This window comes from Canis aureus, chromosome 1 (assembly GCF_053574225.1).
Source record: "Canis aureus isolate CA01 chromosome 1, VMU_Caureus_v.1.0, whole genome shotgun sequence".
In the NCBI taxonomy this organism is placed as follows: Eukaryota; Metazoa; Chordata; class Mammalia; order Carnivora; family Canidae; genus Canis; species Canis aureus.
The window spans coordinates 105,113,252-105,133,339 of NC_135611.1; the positions used below are offsets into that span (position 1 = coordinate 105,113,252).

Consider the following 20,088-nt stretch of genomic DNA (forward strand, 5'->3'; position numbering starts at 1 on the left):
TTGATGATATGAAATTGGAAGTGTCAAAGGCTTTCTTTAGTGAATGATCAAAATGATGTTTATACTTTCATTTATCATAACCCATTTTCACTATGTGTTTTTTTTTAAGATTTTTAATTTATTTCTTCATTAGTGATACAGAGAGAGAGGGGGGCAGAGACACAGGCAGAGGGCGAAGCAGGCTCCATGCAAGGAGCCTGATGTGGGACTCAAACCAGGCAATCCGGGATCACGGCCTGAGCCAAAGGCAGGCACCCAACCACTGAGCCACCCTGGTGTCCCATTATATGTGTTTTGTATATGTAATATTATTTCACTACAGATTCTTGTTCCTCTGTCTGCATTTCTATATATCTAATATTTTGTTAATGTGAAATTCTAATTGTGTCATAAAAATAAATCTAGTTTGGGGGCACCAGTGTAGCTAGGATGGTTAAACATCTGCTGTCAGCTCAGGTCATGATGTCTGGGTCTGGGAGTTGATATTTGGGTCTGGGGGTCGAGCCCCAGGTCAAGTTCCAGCTAACAGTAGTCTGTTTCTCACTCTGACTCTACCCTCTGCCCCACTTATGCTCTCAATCTCTCTCTGTGTCTCTCAATTGAATAAACAAAAATATATTTTTTAAAATCTGTATTTAGGTAGATTTGAAAATGTTAGAAGAGAACATTTACAGGTGAAATTCAACTTTTTATTGCACTTCATGGCTTTATTAGAATAAGGTGAATTTGAATACTTCTATTGTCCTCAGCTCATCACAATTAATAGGAATGGTGTAATATTTTGATCTAAAGTGAAACTTGAAAAGAAAAATTATGGAGGATCTCTCTCTCTCAAAAAAAAATTAGAGGTACCACAGGCCAACAAAATCTACTCAGCAGTGAGTATCTCAATACTCTCCCCAAAACAAGCAGTCTGGGCAGCTAGTACTTGAGATGCCCCCACTGGCTAGGGACCAGTGAATCATGGGAAGAATTTCCACATTGGACTGAGTTTCCTTTGTGCTTCCCAAAATCATAACCAAAGCAAATGAGAATTTGTCTACCATGTGCAGTAAGCCAGTATAATCATACACTGAGCTTTTGTGGTGTATCTATTTAAGACATTAAAAGACATTGATTTGTATGGCCCCACCCAGGAGAAGAGGAAGCTAATGCTCAAAAGTGTTGAAATCCTCAATGGCTTGCAAGTGAAGACTTTTAAGGGGAAAATTTGGTTTGAGAGTCTTCTGATGTGATAGGGCAGGGACTAGACTCAGTCTTCCTCAACACTGAGCATGAAATCCAGCATTCTTTTGCTCCTTCCATAAGAAAGGAAAGAAAGAGAGAAAAAGAGAAGGAACAGGAAGGAATGGGAGGGAAGGAAAGGGGGGGAGGGAAAGGGAGGAAGGAAAGGGGAGGAAGGGGGGGAGGGAAAGGAAATGCCTCCTGAGTAGTTTCTGTTGCAGGAATTCTTATTATGAATACTGGCAAAGCCTGGACCAAACCAAGTTGCACCATGATGGCTCTCCCGGACTTCTTCTTGGGGAGAGTCCCTGAGAACACTTTCCTTTGTGCTATCTCCCTTGTTCTCAAGCATATGCCCCAATAAAATCCTGACTGAAACTCTGATTTGCTGTTATCAATTTCTATGCTTAGAGCTCAAGGACAGGTTTAGTGTGGTGTCACTGAGAAGGTAGATGCTACTGATTAGAGAGACCCACGGGGCCATGTGAGCAGATGTTCTTTGATATCTTCTGGTGCTGTTTCACCTGGTACCCCGGAGGTGTATTCTATCTCATAAAACTTTGAATCAGAAAACAATATCTTTCTTCCTCTTTATCTTAGAGGTGTTTTTTTAAAGATTTTAGTTATTTATTCATGAGAAACACAGAGACATAGGCAGAGGGAGAAGCAGGCTCCCCGCAGGGAGCCTATTGCAGGACTTGATCCCGGGTCCCCAGGACCACCCCCTGGGCCAAAGGCAGCACCAGACCTCTGAGCCACCCAGGGATCCCCTATCTTAGAGGTTTTATTAGGTATATCTGGTAGTTACATCTGTAGGGTAGTGCCGATTAACTACTTACCTCTTGAGCCTAGTCTCCATGTTCCTTATCTGGTACAGCTGGGCCTGAGGACAATATGACCTGTAGTGTGCATTTTTTCATCTGAACTGACAAGATCAATGCTGGCTTCATTAGATCAATGTTGTGTTGATCATGCCAGGGAGCACAAATTTCTGTGCCCTTCAGGATCCTTCTAGCTGGATTGAGAAACCCATTGAACAGAGACAGATTAACAGGACAAGATCAAATTAAATTTCATAGGTGTAGGGAACGCTCACAGACACGGAAATTGCAAAATTGGGCAAAATGAGGTTCATATCCTGAAGTTAGGAAGAGGGCCTGGGACTTTGAAGTGGAGAAATGCACTAAACAGGGCAAGAAGAATAACAGCAGATGTTTGGTAATTAGATGTTGCCCTGCCACACAGATGGATGACTCAAATGAAATTTGTCCCTAGCAGTAACATTTATTCTGTGAAAGATGGCCAGTTAAGATTATTCTACACAGGCCTGGGTAGCTCGGTGCTTGAGCGTCTGCCTCTGCCTCAGGGTGTGATCCCAGGATCTAGGATCCAGTCGCACATTGGGCTCTCCAGGGGGAGCCTGCTTCTCCCTCTGCCTAGGTCTTTGCCTCTGTGTGTGTCTCAGGAATGAACGGATAAATCTTTATTTTTTTTAAGATTTTTTTATTTATTTATGCATGAGAGACATATAGAGAGAGAGGCAGAGACACAGGCAGAGGGAGAAGCAGGCTCCATGCAGGGAGCCTGACGTGGGACTCGATCCCGGGTCTCCAGGATCCCACCCTGGGCCAAAGGCAGTGCTAAACTGCTGAGCCACCGGGGGCTGCCCTGGATAAATCTTTAAAAAAAAAAAAAAAAAGATTATTCTATATTATGAGGTGAGGGGCAAAAACTTCTCTTCGCCCTATAGGGTGTCAAGTGCCTTTAGCCCAAAACAATGTTCATGCCAACTCTCCTATCTTGAGGCAGCCTGCCTTTGGCCCTTAGAGAACGTTGCTTTAAGGTAGTAGTCTCTGTATACAGATATGTATGTCATGTTAGATAAACTCTACATCAGATGACCTTGGTGAAAACCTAGTTCTTTCCATTTATTGGGTGTTTGGCAAAAAAATCCCTTTTTTTTTTTAAGATTGTATTTATTTATTCATGAGAGACCGAGAGAAAGAGAGAGAGAGAGAGAGAGAGAGAGAGAGAAAGAGGCAGAGACACAGGCAGAGGCAGAAGCAGGCTCTCTGCAGGAGCTTACATGGGACTCGATCCCAGACACCAGTATTAGGCCCTGAGTTAAACGCAGATGCTCAACCACTGACCCACCCAGGCGTCCCCGGCAAAAAACTCTTATGAAAATGAATAATGATATGTTTGGTCTCATCAATTATTTTGGTGTTTATTATTTGTACTAACTTATATAAAGTGTTATAATGCTATCTAGTGACTAGCAAATGTTTAAAAAGCATTGCTGGGGGGCAGCCCCGGTGGCGCAGCGGTTTAGCGCCGCCTGCAGCCCGGGGTGTGATCCTGGAGACCCGGAATCGAGTCCCACATCGGGCTTCCTGCATGGAGCCCGCTTCTCCCTCTGCCTGTGTGTCTCTGCCTCTCTCTTGCTCTCTCTGAATAAATAAATAAATAAAACTTAAAAAAAAAAAAAAAAAAGATTGCTGGGGTACCTGGTGGCTCAGTCTATTAACAATCTGACTTCAACTTAGGTCATGATCTCAGGGTTCCGGGATGGAGCCACCCCACCCCAGACCCTGCCACTGGGCTCCATGCTCAGCAGGGAATCTGCTTCTCCCTCTCCCTCTGCTCCTCCCCCTGCTCAGGCTGTCTCTCTTTCTCAAACAAATAAAATCTTTTAAAAAGTAAAGTAAAAAAAAAAAAAGTAAAGTAAAAATAAAAAGGATTGTTGTTGCCATTCTTGGTATGCTAGTAGAGCCTTTAAATTGATTGAGGGATGCCTGGGTGGCTCAGTGGTTGAGCGTCTACCTTTGGCTCAGGGCATGATCCAGGGTCTGAGGATCGAGTCCCACATCAGGCTCTCTGCATGGAGCCTGCTTCTCCCTCTGCCTATGTCTCTGTCTCTCATTCTCTGTGCCTCTCATGAATAAATAAATAAAATCTTTTGAAAAATTGATAAGTAAATAGATTGACTGATATATTTATATATTTACTTATTTATTGATGACTGAGAGAGAGAGAGAGAGCTTGAGGGAGGAAGAGGGGCCGTGGATAGTATCTCCAGCAGACTCTGCACTGAGCAGAGCCCCATTTGAGGCGGGATCCCGACCCTGAGATCATGACCTGAGCTGAAATCAAGACACAGATGCTTAACAGAATGAACCAACCAGGCACGCTCAGTAGAACTTTTAACTGTCACTAAAATCATTGCATTCAAACTCATCAAATAACAGTGTTTTCAGAAATCATTTTCGAGAATTCTACATTGTCCTATCTTCTCTACTGAGGACATTAGTGGGTTCAAAATTAGTGAATCTCCAACCAGACTCATATTCCTATTTTTTATTTTTTAAAGGTTTTATTTATTTATTCATGGGAGACACAGAGAGGGAGGCAGAGGCACAGGTAGAGGGAGGAGAAGCAGGATCTATGGGGGGAGCCCGATGCGAAACTTGATCCCCGGACTCTGGGATCTCGCCCTGAGCCAAAGACAGATGCTCAACCACTGAGCCACCTGGGCATCCCCCACCCCCCGCCCTTTTTTTTAAGTTTTGTTTTTTTTGTTTTGTTTTGTTTTTTAGATTTTGTTTATTTATTTATTCATGAGAGACACAGACAGAAAGAGAGGCAGAGACACAGGCAGAAGGAGAAGCAGGCTCCACGCAGGGAGCCCAACGTGGGACTCGATTCCGCGTCTCCAGGATCAGGCCCTGGGCTGAAGGCGGCGCTAAACCACTGAGCCACCCGAGCTGCCCCCGCCCCCCTATTTTTTAAATAAACGGGTCTTGCTATATCTACGCCAGACCCGGTCACCTTTTTGGAGCAAATAGGAGCCCTGAGATGTGAAGAGAAAGGAGCTGTACAGCCACAAAGTTGGGAATGAAGAAAGTAGATGACTTATGTGAAGTGCAAAAGTGAAGGAGGAGACCAAACCTTAAAAGTGTCATTTGGGAAGCACTGAGTGAAAGAATTTTCTAAAAGCTTTTGTTGATTTATGTTTCTGTCATAGACAATTCTAACACTTCCCATGCTCCTACATCCTGTAAGATTCTCCTTCTGCTCCCCTGGTCTTACATCATATTCCCGAAGAGGGCCAAGGGACCCTTCCATGGCCTGCGAGGGCCTGCACAATCTGTCTGCTTTTCTATGGCTTTGGGGGGCCTGGGGAAATCTGTGCATATTTCTAAGAAACTCCTTGCTAAGCCATTTTTTCAGTTCCATTTTTGCCTCATAACAGGTGTTGTTACCATATTTCTTAACAATAATGATTTTCTAATTTTGTCATGTGTATATGGAGTTCCTTTGGTTGTGTTCTGTTTTCGCTTTGTGATTAGTTTTCTGTGAAATTGAGCTATGATTTTAGATTCTAAAGTCTTTTTTTTTTAAGATTTTATTTATTTATCCATGAGAGACACACAGAAAGAGACAGAGACACAGGCAGAGGTAGAAGCTGGCTCCCTGTAGGCAACCTGATGTGGGACTCCATCCAAGGACCCCAGGATCACAACCTGAGCCAAAGGCACAGGCTCAACCACTGAGCCACTCAGATGCCCCAGATTCTAAAGTTCTGATAGAACATGCTTGACAGGGCAGCGGTTTAGCGCCACCTGCAGCCCAAGGTGTGATCATGGAGACCCGGGATCGAGTCCCATGTCAGGCTCCCTGCATGGGACCTACTTCTCCCTCTGCCTGTGTCTCTGCATTTCTCTCTCTCTCTCTCTCTCTGTGTCTCATGAATAAATAAATAAAATTTTAGAAAAAAAAAAAAAAGAACACGCTTGACTTACATGTGTTGCCTGGGGGGCTCAGTGGTTAAGCATCTGGCTTTGATTCAGATCATGAGTCAAAGGTCTTGGGATGGAATCCTGCATCAGGCTCCCCATTGGGAGCCTGCTTCTCTCTCTGCCTATGTCTCTGCTTCTCTGTTTCTCATGAATAAATAGACTTTTAAAATCTTAAAAAAAAAAAAAAAAAAGAAGGGAGTTTGATAATTAGTAAACAACCCCATATTTATTAAATGTTTTGTTCATAAATATAAATTTCCCTTGAGGCAAATCCCCTTAGATTTTTGTTTTTTTTTAATTTTGATTTATTTATGATAGTCACAGAGAAAGAGAGAGAGAGAGAGGCAGAGACACAGGCAGAGGGAGAAGCAGGCTCCATGCACCGGGAGCCTGACGTGGGATTCGATCCCGAGTCTCCAGGATCGCGCCCTGGGCCAAAGGCAGGCGCCAAACCGCTGCGCCACCCAGGGATCCCCCCCTTAGAATTTTGATCTACTTTTCTCAAGATACATTTAAATTGTGGTATAATTAATACTTAACTGTATGTGCTTTTTAGTGTAGCAGTGATACTCTGTATATTTTACAGCATTCATGGTGTTTCTGTATTCAGGAATATCTTTTGTTTCATTACTTAAGTGAAATCATAGTGTATTTATCTCTGTGAATTATTTCAGTCACTGTTAGTTTTTTTGTGCATGACGTTTCTTTTTTCAAAGTATGTATATGCTACATTTTCTTTATCTGTTCTCGAACATTTTTGTTGCTTTCATTATTATTGGCTTTTCTGAACATTGCTGCTATGAAATCTGCTTGTGCAAGTATCTCTTGCACATCCTACTTTGAATTCTTTGGTTATATAGTCTCAAGTGGGATGGCTGAATCATAGGGCAATACAATTTAAATTTTTTTACAAAATCCCATGGTTTTCCATAGCGCTTGTGCCATTTGCATCTCATCTAGCAGTCCTGACGGGTTCTATGAGTTCTAAGGATTCTTGTGATTTACAACTCAGAGTAGCTCTTTTTTGGTGTTATTCTCATTTAATAGTGGAATCCGAAGAAGTAGTGAGGTATGACTCACTGTTTTGCTTGTATTTTTCTAATGAATAGTGATTTTGAGCATCTTTCATATGTTTGTCCATTTGCATATCTTCCCTGGATTTTGCCTTTTTTTTTTTTTTTTTTTTTTTTTTTATGATAGTCACACAGAGAGAGAGGCAGAGACATAGGCAGAGGGAGAAGCAGGCTCCATGCACCGGGAGCCCAACGTGGGATTCGATCCCGGGTCTCCAGGATCGCACCCTGGGCCAAAGGCAGGCACTAAACCGCTGCGCCACCCAGGGATCCCCCATTCAATCTTTTGTCCATTTTTTAATCGTACCAGGGTCTTTTTTGTTTTGTTCTCTTTTTTTTTTTTTTTTTTTTTTTGTGGTTGTTGCAAGAGTTCTTTCTATACGATAGATATTAATTCCTTATGCTCTAAAGGTTCTAGAGAAAATGTCCTCTCATTTCACAGACGGCCTTTTCACTCCACTGAATGTTTCTTTGGAATCACTTTCTCTGAATTCCATGTTTCAATATACTGAGTTTTATTTCATTAGTCTCAAGATAATTACTGGTCATTTTTTAAATTTCATTTTGACCATTGATTGTTCAAGAGTGCGTTGTATAATTTCAAAATATTTGTGGAATTTCTGATTTTCCATCTACTATTCATTTTTTAAAATTAAAATAAGTAAAATTAAATTTTATTTATTTGTCAGAGAGAGAGAGAGCACAAGCAGAAAGGCAACAGCCAGAGGGAGAAGCAGGTTCTCTGCTGAACGAGGAGTCTGATGTGGGACTCCATCCCAGAACCCTGGGATCATGACTGAGCCAAACACAGATGCTTGACTGATTGAGCCACCCAGGCATTCTTTTCTGCTATTCATTCTTAATTTCATTACGTTGTGGTAAAAAAAAACAACAAAAAACTTCTATGATTTTAATCTTCATAAATTTTTTTTTTTTTAATCTTCATAAATTTGTTAAGACTTGTTTTGCAGACAAACAGGTTGTCTATACTAGAAAATGTTCCATGTATGATTGAAAAGATTATATATTCTGCTCTTGCTTGGTGGAGTGGTATGTATATGTCTATTACGTGTAAGTGGTCTGTAATGCGCAAGTGCTCTCCTTGGACTTAATGTGGTCTTGCTATACAATTAAATTGAGGTATTAACCTCTGCTACTCTCATGACACCATTGAGTTCTTACTTCAATTCTGTCTTTTGTATTTCACATAAATGGGGTCCCTGTTGTTAGGTGCACATATATTTATTATTGTTATAGTATCGACAGAATTTCATTCCTTTATCTATAAATAATGTCATTTTTGTTTCCTGACACTCTATGAACTTAATGTGTATTTGCGTGATATTAGTAAGGCCACTGGTCCCTTGTTTGGCTTCCATTTGCGTGAAAAGACTTTTCACATACTTTGGCATCTCTTGTGTGTTCTTAGATTTAATGTGACTCTCTTATAGAAAGGAGGTTCTTCATCTTGTGGTTTATTCATTCAGCCAATTTGCACCTTTTAATCTACTTAAAAAGTACTCACTGGATGGAAGGACTACTAGTGCTGTTTTTTCATACTTTACTTCTTGTGGCTGTTTAATCCCACTTTCTCTTTTATTGTGCTCCATTATGTTTCTTTGACATTTCATATTGACAGACTTTGATGCCATTCTCATTTCCTTTTTATGAGTTCTACAGGGTTTTTTCTTTTTGTGACCCTAGGGATATCTAAAGCCTCTCAAAGCTATAATAAACCATTGTAACCTGGTATTGTCAACAACATACAAAACTCTACTGTTTGTCATTTCTACTCCTTCACCCAATTTATGTCACTGATATCCCAAATTCCATCTTTTATGTGGTGTGGTCTATAATTTAGATATATCATTTTTCGCTTTATTCTTTTAAAAATTTCTGTCACATAAATAAAAGTGATTTGTGTTACCACTTTACAATAGTCCACGTTGCTATATTTGTGGAGTTTTATATTTTCCTGTGGTTTTAACTACTGTTTAGAACCTTTTTATTGTAGGTAGAAAGATTTCCTTTAATATTTCTTATAAGGCAGGTCTACTGGTACACTTCTAGTAGTTTTTCCCCGGGAAAGTTTTTATTTCTCCATTTTTGAAGGATAGTATTGCAGATACAATATCTTTGGTCGATATTTTCTGACCTTTCAGTACTCGAATATATTATCTCATACACTTATTTATAGAAGTTCTGCTGAGAAACCATTAATATTCTTAGATGAGTCTGTTGCACAAGATGAGTTACTTCTATCATGCTGTTTCAAAATTCTTTCACTTGTGATTTTTGAGAGGCTATCTATCTATCTATCTATCTATCTATCTATCTATCTATGTATCTATCTATCTATGTATTCATTCATTAGAGACACAGAGAGGCAGAGACATAGGCAGAGGGTGAAGCAGACTCCCTGTGGGGAGCCCAATGCAGGACTCAATCCCAGGACCCCGGGATCACGCCCTGGGCCAAAGGCAGACACTCAACCCCTGAGCCACTGAGGTATCCCATTTTGATTAATTCTTTTGCTGACCATTCAGTGTCTTTTCAATTCAGTTATTGTGTACTTTTTTAGCTCCCAATTTCTGTTTAGTTGTTTTTTTAGACTTTCTGTCTCTTTGGATTTTCATTTTGAACATGCATAGTTTACTGGTACCATGTAGTTACTGGTCTCCTCTTCCTTCATGAACACTTTAATGATCACTATTTTGAATTCTTTGTCAGGCATTTAATACTTCTCTATTAATTTAGGGTCAGCTTTAGGGTTTTACTTTCTTCCTTTTGTTGGAACATGTTTTTCTGTCTCTTCGTTTGCCTGGTGATCTTTTGCTGAGATTTGGGAATTTAAAAAACAGCCTCTGGTCCCAGAATTTATGGACTTGCTTTGTAAAGGAAAACACAGACAGCAGCCACCTGTGCAGTAATTCTGGGACCTGTGAAACATATATTCTGGAGGTGTATACTGTCTGAGTGCTTGTAATTTCACAGTTAAACAATTGTTTGTTGTTTCATATTCACTGCATACGATCATTCCTCTCCTGATGTTCTTCAACTCTGCATTCTCTCTGGTGTTTGAACAAGCACTTTCCTTTTCTCTGAGCAGACACCAGAGTACATCAAGGGTGTTCTCATTCCCTCAGCCCTACATGTCATGCATGACAGAAACAAGCCCCACCAGGCAGCTGCAGTGAAGCCAGATTATGGCTCACATAGGTCCCTCATCTTTTCTGAACAGTCTAGAGTTTTCTCACAGTCTTGCCATGAAGTTTCAGGTAGGGTCAGCAGCTATTGTGGGCAATGTAACAAAATTTCCTTTCTTCAAACTGGCTCTTCTTCACTTGTTCTTTTTTTTTTTTTTTTTTTAATTTTATTTATTTATGATAGTCACAGAGAGAGAGAGAGAGAGAGGCAGAGACACAGGCAGAGGGAGAAGCAGGCTCCATGCACCGGGAGCCTGACGTGGGATTCGATCCCGGGTCTCCAGGATCGCGCCCTGGGCCAAAGGCAGGCGCCAAACCGCTGCGCCACCCAGGGATCCCTTCTTCACTTGTTCTTACATGAGGTTGCTGTATTCTCCCAACTGGCTTGTGGAGCAGTCAAAAGGCAATTTGGTTAGTTCGTGTCCTCATGGTGGAGCATAGTCCTGGTGCTTCCAATTTCTGTATTATCCTAATATCCTATGTTAGATATTCATTTTCTACATTAACATTTTATAGTATACACATGTAAGTGTAGTACGTGGGATCATTTATTGGTATCTTTCAGTTATGGCTTCTCATGGCACCCTGGGATTGTTGACAAAGACAGGCAAAAAGATTTATTACATAAAGTGCTATTGGGAAGACATGGAAGCTGTGGCTTTGAGATCACAGTTAGTGAAAGACTAACAAGGTGATGGCAGGAAGTGAAGAGCAAAAAGAATGTTATTACGGATATAACTAAACTGGGACGATTACCATTAATGGAATCCTTACTGCCTAAAGAAATAGAGAATAGAAAACATTCTGAAGGAAACCCCATTTGAAGACAGTTATGTTTGCAGGACGCCTGGGTGGCTCAATGGATGAGCGTCTACCTTTGGCTGAGGGTGTGATCCTGGAGTCCCAGGATCAAGTCTTACACGGGCCTCCCGCAGGAAGCCTCCTTCTCCCTCTGCCTGTGTCTATGTATTTCCCATGAATAAATAAATAAAATCTTTTTAAAAAACGATAGTTATGTTTGCATAACAGTGTGTTTATAAACCCAATACCCAATTCCATTATTTAAATGTACTTATTCTCTGAAAAGAAATTTGGAACGTTACTTATTCTATGCTGAAAGTAATGATTTGAACCATTTCAATTATAGGAAGGATGGATTATTCAAACATTTATACAAATTACAAATATTAAAATGAACATAAAAGGCCTAGATATATTTGAGAGATCTTTATGAGAGTTCATTATTCTTGTAATAAAAAAAAAAAGACTCCTGATTCCAAAGTCCCTAATTTTGATAAACAAGGGCTTGTCTTTATCCAACCATCACTGTTCGTTAGATATCACACAATACATAATTTGTGGCTTTTAAAAAAGATTTTATTTATTTATTTATGACACAGAGAGAGAGGCAGAGACATAGGCAGAGGGAGAAGCAGGATCCTCACAGGGACCCTGATATAGGACTCAATCCCAGACCCCAGGATCACACCGAGCTGAATGAAGGCAGACGCTCAACCGCTGAGCCACCCAGGTGTCCCACAAAATTATTTTTTATTTATTTTTATTTTTTTAAAAGATTTTATTTATTTATTCATAGAGACACAGAGAGAGAGAGGCAGAGACACAAGCAGAGGGAGAAGCAGGCTCCATGCAGAGAGCCGGACCTGGGACTCATCCAGGGTCTCCAGGATCACGCCCTGGGCTGTAGGCGGCGCTAAACCGCTGCGCCACAGGGGCTGCCACAAAATTAGTTTTTAAAACTGAGTCATATATATCCAAATTTTGAACCAATCAACAACAATCCAATGCACAGAAAGATTATGTAGCTCAGAGAGCAGAAAGCAGTAAACAGAAATGTCTTATTAATACGAATACTATGTGAATATACATACTACAGCCTTAATGTAAGAAAGAAATCTTAACTATATGTGTTAGCTACCTTTCTGAAACATTAAAGGAGTATGCTTTATATTTAGCAAATGCCTATACAGTATATACAACTTTAAGGCATATGTAAGGTACACAGAAAGTCTGAACCAACTAGAATGTAAGGTTTTCTTATGTGAAGATGTAAATTTCAGAAAGAAACCAACTTGAAATAAGTCCACTATCACAAGTATTGCAAAGGTGACCCATACAAAGCCTATCATTTGCCAATTCTATACAAAGAAAAACAGCCCAATCATAATACCAGAAATCTTATCAAAGGGCATTGTGGTAAGCTGCTTGAAAGGATAAATAACTTATCTGAGGGATTACAATAGCAAATAACAATGCAAATTACATAACATGTGAGAAAAATATGCAATGTATATTAGCAAGAGGTTAGGAAGCTGAATACTGTGGGAAAGGTTTATAAGCCTGTACAAGTCGGTTTCGAAAAAGTATTGACTGCTTGTTATAGCAAATTACCAAGATTTTCACTGCAACAGTTTTTCCCCACATCAAAATCAGAAAGCAATACGTCTTTCACCAATTGTTGTTCAGTATTTTGTTTTTTTCCCCCAACCCTCAGAACACAGAAATCGATGTTTGAATGTTACTCATTTAAGGGACTCCTAGATACCGTGTCCATAAACCTTATACAAGCTGAAATTGAGGTACATGGACAAACACCATCAACATTTATGGGAAAAGGTGTTGTTGTTTTAAAGATTTTTATTTATTTATTCATGAGAGACACAGAGAGAGACAGAGAGGCAGAGGGAGAAGCAGGGTCCATGCAGGGAGCCCCACACGGACCCGATCCTGGGTCTCCAGGATCACACCCCAGGCTGCAGGTGGCACTAAACCGCTCTGCCACCCAGGGGGGCTGTCCTGTTGTTGTTCTTAAGTGATATTACCTGAGTTACATAATCACACTCTTCCTGTCCTTCCAAAACCAACATGTGGGAAATCCTCTTTAGCATTCTGCCAAACACCAAGTAATTAAAAGCTCTGCACAAAGTGACCCCTTTATTTTATAAGGACTTTTTCCCACCCCTACACCTTCAATCTGCATATGCTTTTACAGCTGAAAGGAGTCTCTTGAAGACTACACAGCTCGGGTTTGTATTTTTTTCCATTCAGGCCATCTAGATCTTTGGATTGGAGAATTTAGTGCCTTTATATTTAAAGCAAGTATTGGTACAGGTATGGAATTACTGTTGTCACTTTTTCATTGTTTTCTGACTATTTAGAATTATTTATCCCTTTCTTATTCACTTGCTCTTTATCTTTGTTATTTAATGATTTTCCATGAGGGTATACTGCATGTTTTCATTTTATGATTACCAGGAGGCTTAAAGAAGACAGCTTAGAGCAATTTTAACTTGTTAACAGCTTACTGTTGCATACTAACACATTTCAGGACTGTGCTAATTCTTTAAAAATACGGATGTACAGTTGGTTGTCATTTTAGGGAAGACTTAGCTATTCTCTGATTATCTGTGAGGATTTCTTCATTTCAACACATCAACTCATACTCTCTAACAATTGCTATTATGAAGATAGTCAGTAGTTTACTGAACTGCCATCTTTTTTTTTTTTTAAGATATTATTTATTTATCCATGAGAGACACAGAGAGAAAGCCAGAGACACAGGCAGGAGAAGCTGGCTCCTTTCAAGGAGCCTGATGCAAGACTTGATCCCAGGACCCTGGGATCACAACCTGAGTGAAGGCAGTCGATCAATCACTGAGCCACCTAAGTGCCCGTAGTCTGCCATCTCTTTTACCTTAAAAACTTACTAGTAAAACATTTTTTTTGTAATATTCAGAAATTTTTAAAATTTCAAATGGAGAATGATGCTGAACACGTACTTCATACCTGGAATCAATGTTATGACCGCAAGCAGAATTTCCATTTAGATTTTCTTCATATATTGGGATGCATGGGTGGCTCAGTGGTTGAGCGTCTTGCCTTCTGCTCAGGGTGTAATCCCGGAGTCTCAGGATGGAGTGCCACATCGGGCTCCCTACATGGAGCCTGATGCTCCCTCTTCCTGTCTCTGGCTTCTCTGATTGTCTCTCATGAATAAATAAAATCTTAAAAAATATATATTTTCTTCATATACTGCATGTTGTATGTCCTTAATGTTCCATGGAAAATTAGGTATGCATGAATTCCACTTAAGGAAGAAGGGCATCTCATATCTTTGATGCAACAAAAATCCCTTCCATAGTTTCACACACCCACTAGGAATAAATGAATTTTCTGAAGAGTTGTGACTGCAGAAACACAATATTTGCAAAAGTCACAAATCTCATATAGGGTCAATGAAAACAAAAACAGGGACGCCTGGGTGGCTCATCAATTGAGCATCTCCCTTCAGCCCAGGGCGTGATCCTGCAGACCCGGGATCATCGGGCTCCCTGCATGGAGCCTGCTTCTCCCTCTGCCTGTGCCTCTCATGAATAAATAAATAGAATCTTAAAAAAAAAGAAAGAAAGAAAGAAAGAAAGAAGAAAGAAAGAAAGAAAGAAAGAAAGAAAGAAAGAAAGACAGACACATGGCAATATACCCACGCAAAAATCCATCCCTTCTCTTTTAACACATGATTGCATAAACATGGTCTAACTTTGTATTAGTCCCTTTTTAATGTGATGTCTGAATAGAGTGACAGATAAACTGCTTTGTACTATGAATTGTGACATTTATTGACATTTTATATTCAATTAAAAACATTTTTATTTTTACCTTTCAAGTTACTTTTCTTCTCTGAACTGTGAGGTTTCCTAAGGTATAACATACTCTCCTCTTTCATTATGTTGCTACACTTTGAACCAAGATTGTGTTTTGGGATACTGAGTAAGGATTGGATTCCAGTTAAAGATTTGGCCACTTTCTTCCCATTTCAATTTTGTTTTTGTATGATAACTGTAATATGAAGCAAGTTATGACTTCCAGCTAGCAGTTTGATTCGTTCAATTTTCTATTATTTTTCCTCAGTATGAACTCAGTGATGCTGAGTGACGGTTGAACATCCTGAAACCTTTACCACATTCTTTACAGTTATAATATTTCTCTAGTATGAATTCTATAATTATGAGAGAGGCTTGAGCAATATTAAAGGGCTTGTGAATGTTTTTTTATTTTTTAAAGATTTTATTTATTTATTCATGAGAAACAGAGAGAGGAGAGGGAGAGGCAGAGACACAGGCAGAAGGAGAAGAAGGCTCGATGCAGGGAGCCTGACGTGGTATTCGATCCTGGGTCTTCAGGATCACACTCTGGGCTAAAGGCAGCGCTAAACCGCTGAGCCACCTGGGCTGCCCTAATGTTTATATTTATAAAAATCACTTCCACTATCCATTCCTCTAATAAGGAATCCTCTAATAAGGTGTAACATTGCTTAAGGGTCTTGTCACATTCTTTACACATGTATTAGTTATTCTCCGACATGAATGCTCTGATGTAGAGTTAGGATTCAACAGTTCTTACAAATTCTCTCTTAAATTGGAAAAACTGCTCAGGTATGAATCCTGTGATGTCGAGTAAAGCTTGATTGATGGATAAAGGCCTTCCCACATTCTTTACATTTATAAGGTTTATCACCAGTATGCATTCTGTGATGCTGAGTAAGGCCTGAATGATGGATAAAGGCCTTCCCACATTCTTTACATTTATAAGGTTTCTCTCCAGTATGAATTATATGATGTCGAGTAAGGTGTGAGTGCTGCTTAAAGGCCTTAGCACATTCCTTACATTTATAAGGTTTCTCTCCAGTATGAATTCTCTGATGTTGAGTAAGGCTTGAGTGGTGGTTAAAGGCTTTGCCACATTCCTTACAATTGTAAGGTTTCTCTCCAGTATGAATTTTGTGATGCTGAGTAAGGTTTGATTGCTGGTTAAAAGCCTTGCCACATTGTTTACATTGGTAAGGTTTCTCTCCTGTATGAATTTTGAGATGCTGAGTAAAGTTTGATTGATGGATAAAGGCCTTCCCACATTCTTTACATTCATAAGGTTTCTCTCCTGTATGAATTCTGTGATGTTGAGTAAAGCTTGATTGATGGATAAAGGCTTTGCCACATTCCTTACATTTATAAGGTTTCTCTCCAGTATGAATTCTGTGATGTTGAGTAAAGCTTGACTGGTGGTTAAAGGTCTTGCCACATTCTTTACATTTATAAGGTTTCTCTCCAGTATGGATTCTGTGATGTTTACTAAGGTTTAAGTGATGGTTAAAAGCTTTGCCACATTCCTTACATTTATAAGCTTTCTCTCTAGTATGAATTCTGTGATGTTGAGTAAGGCCTGACTGATGGATAAATGCCTTGCCACATTCTTTACATTCATAAGGTTTCTCTCCAGTATGAATTTTGTGATGTTGAGTAAAGCTGGATTGATGGATAAAGGCCTTGCCACATTCTTTACATTTATAAGGTTTCTCTCCTGTATGGATTCTGTGATGTTGATTAAAGCTTGATTGATGTATAAAGGCTTTGCCACATTCTTTACATTTATAAGGTTTCTCTCCAGTATGTAATTTGTGATGTCGAATAAGGTTTGATTGGTGGTTAAAGGTCTTGCCACATTCTTTACATTTATAAGGTTTCTCTCCTGTATGAATTCTGTGATGTTGAGTAAAGCTTGATTGATGGATAAAGGCTTTGCCACATTCTTTACATTTATACGGTTTCTCTCCTGTATTAATTCTGTGATGTTGAGTAACGTTTGACTGACGGATAAAAGCCTTGCCACGTTCTTTATATTTATAAGGTTTCTCTCCAGTATGCATTCTGTGATGCTGAGTAAGGCTTGATTGATGTATAAAGGCCTTGCCACGTTCTTTACATTTATACGATTTCTCTCTAGTATGAATTTTGTGATGTCGAGTAAGGTTTGATTGCTGGTTAAAGACTTTGCCACATTCTTTACATTTGTAAGGTTTCTCTCCAGTATGAATTTTATGATGTTTAGTAAGGTTTGATTGCAAGTTAAAGGCCTTGCCACATTGTTTACATTGATAAGGTTTCTCTCCAGTATGAATCCTGTGATGTTGACTAAAGCTTGAGTAGTAATTAAAGGCCTTGCCACATTCTATACATTTGTAAGGTTTCTCTCTACTACACACGGTCTTACGTATGCGTATTCTTGATGACTGACTCAACAGGTTCCCAGGTTTAGTGTATGTGCATGGGTTTTTTCTCCCATGAATTGTCTGATGATCACCAACACCGGTGGAGTGGTTAAGATCATTTTCACAATCATTATATTTATAAGGATTCTCTCTCCTATGCATACTGTTATATACAAGGTTGGCTCTTTGATGAAAGACGTCCCCCCATGTATTACATTCAGAATGGGTCTCTGGAGAATGAGTCCTCAGATGTTTATCAACATTTGAGCCTTGAGTACATTTTTCCTCAGATTCACTGCCTTGAGCAAGTCTGTCTTCACTGAAAATGGTCTGGTAATTTTGTAGGGTTGAGTCCTTGGTGAAGGACCTCTCAAACTGAAACCACCTAGCAGTTGCTTCTTCATCTATAAATCTCTGATGTTTAGACATATTTGACTGAAAGGTCGGTCTAATCCTATTTTCCAGATTGTTCAAATTATTATCTTCAGCATGGTAACTTTCTAGATTTTCTACATTATCTTTCCATAAATATGTATCTTTGAATATTTGATTTGAGCTGTTGCCTACAGAAACACTCTGCTTTATAGAACTAGTGGCCTTAAAAAGAAAGGTTTTACACAATGTTTTATATCCTTCACCATGTGGGGCAGTGAGATTCTTATTATGGGCAGTAGCCTCAATTTGGATATATCCTTTATGATCATTGTCCCAGTCTATCATTAAGTGTAACTTCTCAAGGACACTATGTTTATATGGACCCACTGACACATTTGGAAATGAAGCTTCTTTGCACAGCTCTGACAGGAAGCTTGGGGTGTCATGTGAAGATACAGCTGAAAAATATTGAATAACAGAAAAGGCAAGTCATTCCACTTACTACTTTCAGAAGAAAATACTGATGACATCTATATACAGCCATCAAATCAGTCAGAGAATATCAGCAAGATGGTTGAGGAGTCCTCAGGACTTCATCCCTCCATGGACACATAAACTTGTACACAACATACTGACCACATAGCTTAACAGTTAATTCCATAGTGTGACACAAACCACTTTCCTGTAGCTCAAGTAATCATGAAAAGTACCATAGGAGCCCAAAATCAGCAGAGGGAAGGAATTTTTTTAAAAACTATTTTACTTATTTGAGAGAGAGACAGACAGAGAGAGAGAGAGAGAGAGAATGAGCAAGGGGAAGGCCAAAGGAGAGGGGCAAGCAGACTCCCTGCTCAGCAGGGAGCATGACACAAGATTTAAACCCAGGACCTCGAGATCATGACCTGAGCTGAACTCAAACACTTAACTGACTGGGCAATCCTGTCACTCTGTGGAAGAAAGGAAACTTAAACATAAAACAGAAATGAATAAAATGGGATTTAGGAAAATATCAACAATACGAGGATTTGGTTTTCAGAAAAATTAAAATAAAAGTTGATGGACATAGAACTAAAGTAAGAATGAAAGAGGAAACCAACTAAAATAGGAAGAAATGGTATAACCAATACTACAGAAATGAAAATAATTAAAAGAGGCAATGATACATATATATACCAAGGAATAAATACCATTGAATGGATATAAATACCCAAAAAGGGGGCAGCCTGGTGGCTCAGCGGTTCAGTGCCCCCTTTGGCCCAGGGCCTGATCCTGGAGACCCAGGATCCAGTCCCATGTCGGGCTCCCTGCATTGAGCCTGCTTCTCCCTCTGCCTGTTGTCTCTGCCTCTCTCTCTCTCTCTCTCTCTGTTTCTCATGAATAATTAAATAAAATCTTAAAAAAAAAAAAAAAAAGATCTAACTTACCTGGACTCCATCATGAAGCAATTTCTAAAACAATCTCAACTGATCTACGCCTACTAAGTAAATTGACAAAGTAATTTTAAAAAACCTCCGAACAAGGAAAAATCCTATGCCAGATGAATTCACGGGATAATTCATACAAATATATAATGAGAAAGTACTTCAAATATCCTCAAATATTTGCAAGGAGTAAAGAGAAGGGAGAAAATGACAACACTCTCTGGGACACCAGCATTAGCAGGTTATCAAAGCCATAGGAGAAACTACAAGTAAAGAAATCTACAAACTACTATCTGTGAGGAATATTCATGCAAAGTCCACAATGAAATAATGCAAACGGAATCAAAAGCACACTTTACCATTTTACAACATGATCAAGTGAGAATTCTTCCTGGAATTCAATACTATCAATTTGAGACTGCACATTAACAGGAAGAGGATCATAATAACTAACCGGACACTTTGAAGAGATTATACAGAGATTTTACTCCATAGTAAAAGGAAGTAACTACAACAAAGCAAATAAAACCAAGAGTTGGTTATTCTCCTTCCAACCAGAAGCCTACTGTGAAAATGACATAAACTACCAAATTTTGGAAAGTATGTAGATAAGCCAGAAATCCCATGTGCTGCGATGTGTGTGAAAAGTGGTATAAAGATTGTGGGATGGAGTTTCATAGTGTCTGTTAAAGCTGAATAAACCTATTTACCAACAATTCACTCCCACACACACACACACACACACACACACAGAGGCAGCAGATATATCTACATTTTTCACACTTAAAGACAAATTATAGATTTTACATGCCAGTAATAGTCATGACAGTCATAGACTGAGAACCATTCACTTGCATATTAATACTAGAACGATGCAGTCAGTTGATATTCACATGATGGAACTGGATCCATCCAACTCTAATGAAT

The 20,088-nt window shown here is 39.4% G+C and overlaps 1 protein-coding gene across 13 annotated transcripts in view; it reads right to left on the minus strand.

Annotated features, from left to right (window-relative positions):
• LOC144324750 (KRAB domain-containing protein 5-like) overlaps nt 1-20,088 on the minus strand; it is a 167,336-nt gene that overhangs the window by 16,030 nt on the left and 131,218 nt on the right. The window contains exon 5 of one of the 13 annotated variants that reach the window (XM_077916124.1): nt 2,064-2,239. The exons of 11 other annotated variants lie outside the window; for them this stretch is intronic. In XM_077916124.1, the coding sequence (XP_077772250.1) occupies nt 2,073-2,239 (167 nt within the window). In that variant the 3' untranslated portion in view covers nt 2,064-2,072. Of the gene's footprint in view, nt 1-2,063; nt 2,240-11,657; nt 18,199-20,088 lie in introns of those variants that run through there. One more of the 13 variants, XM_077916055.1, reaches the window with a different exon arrangement.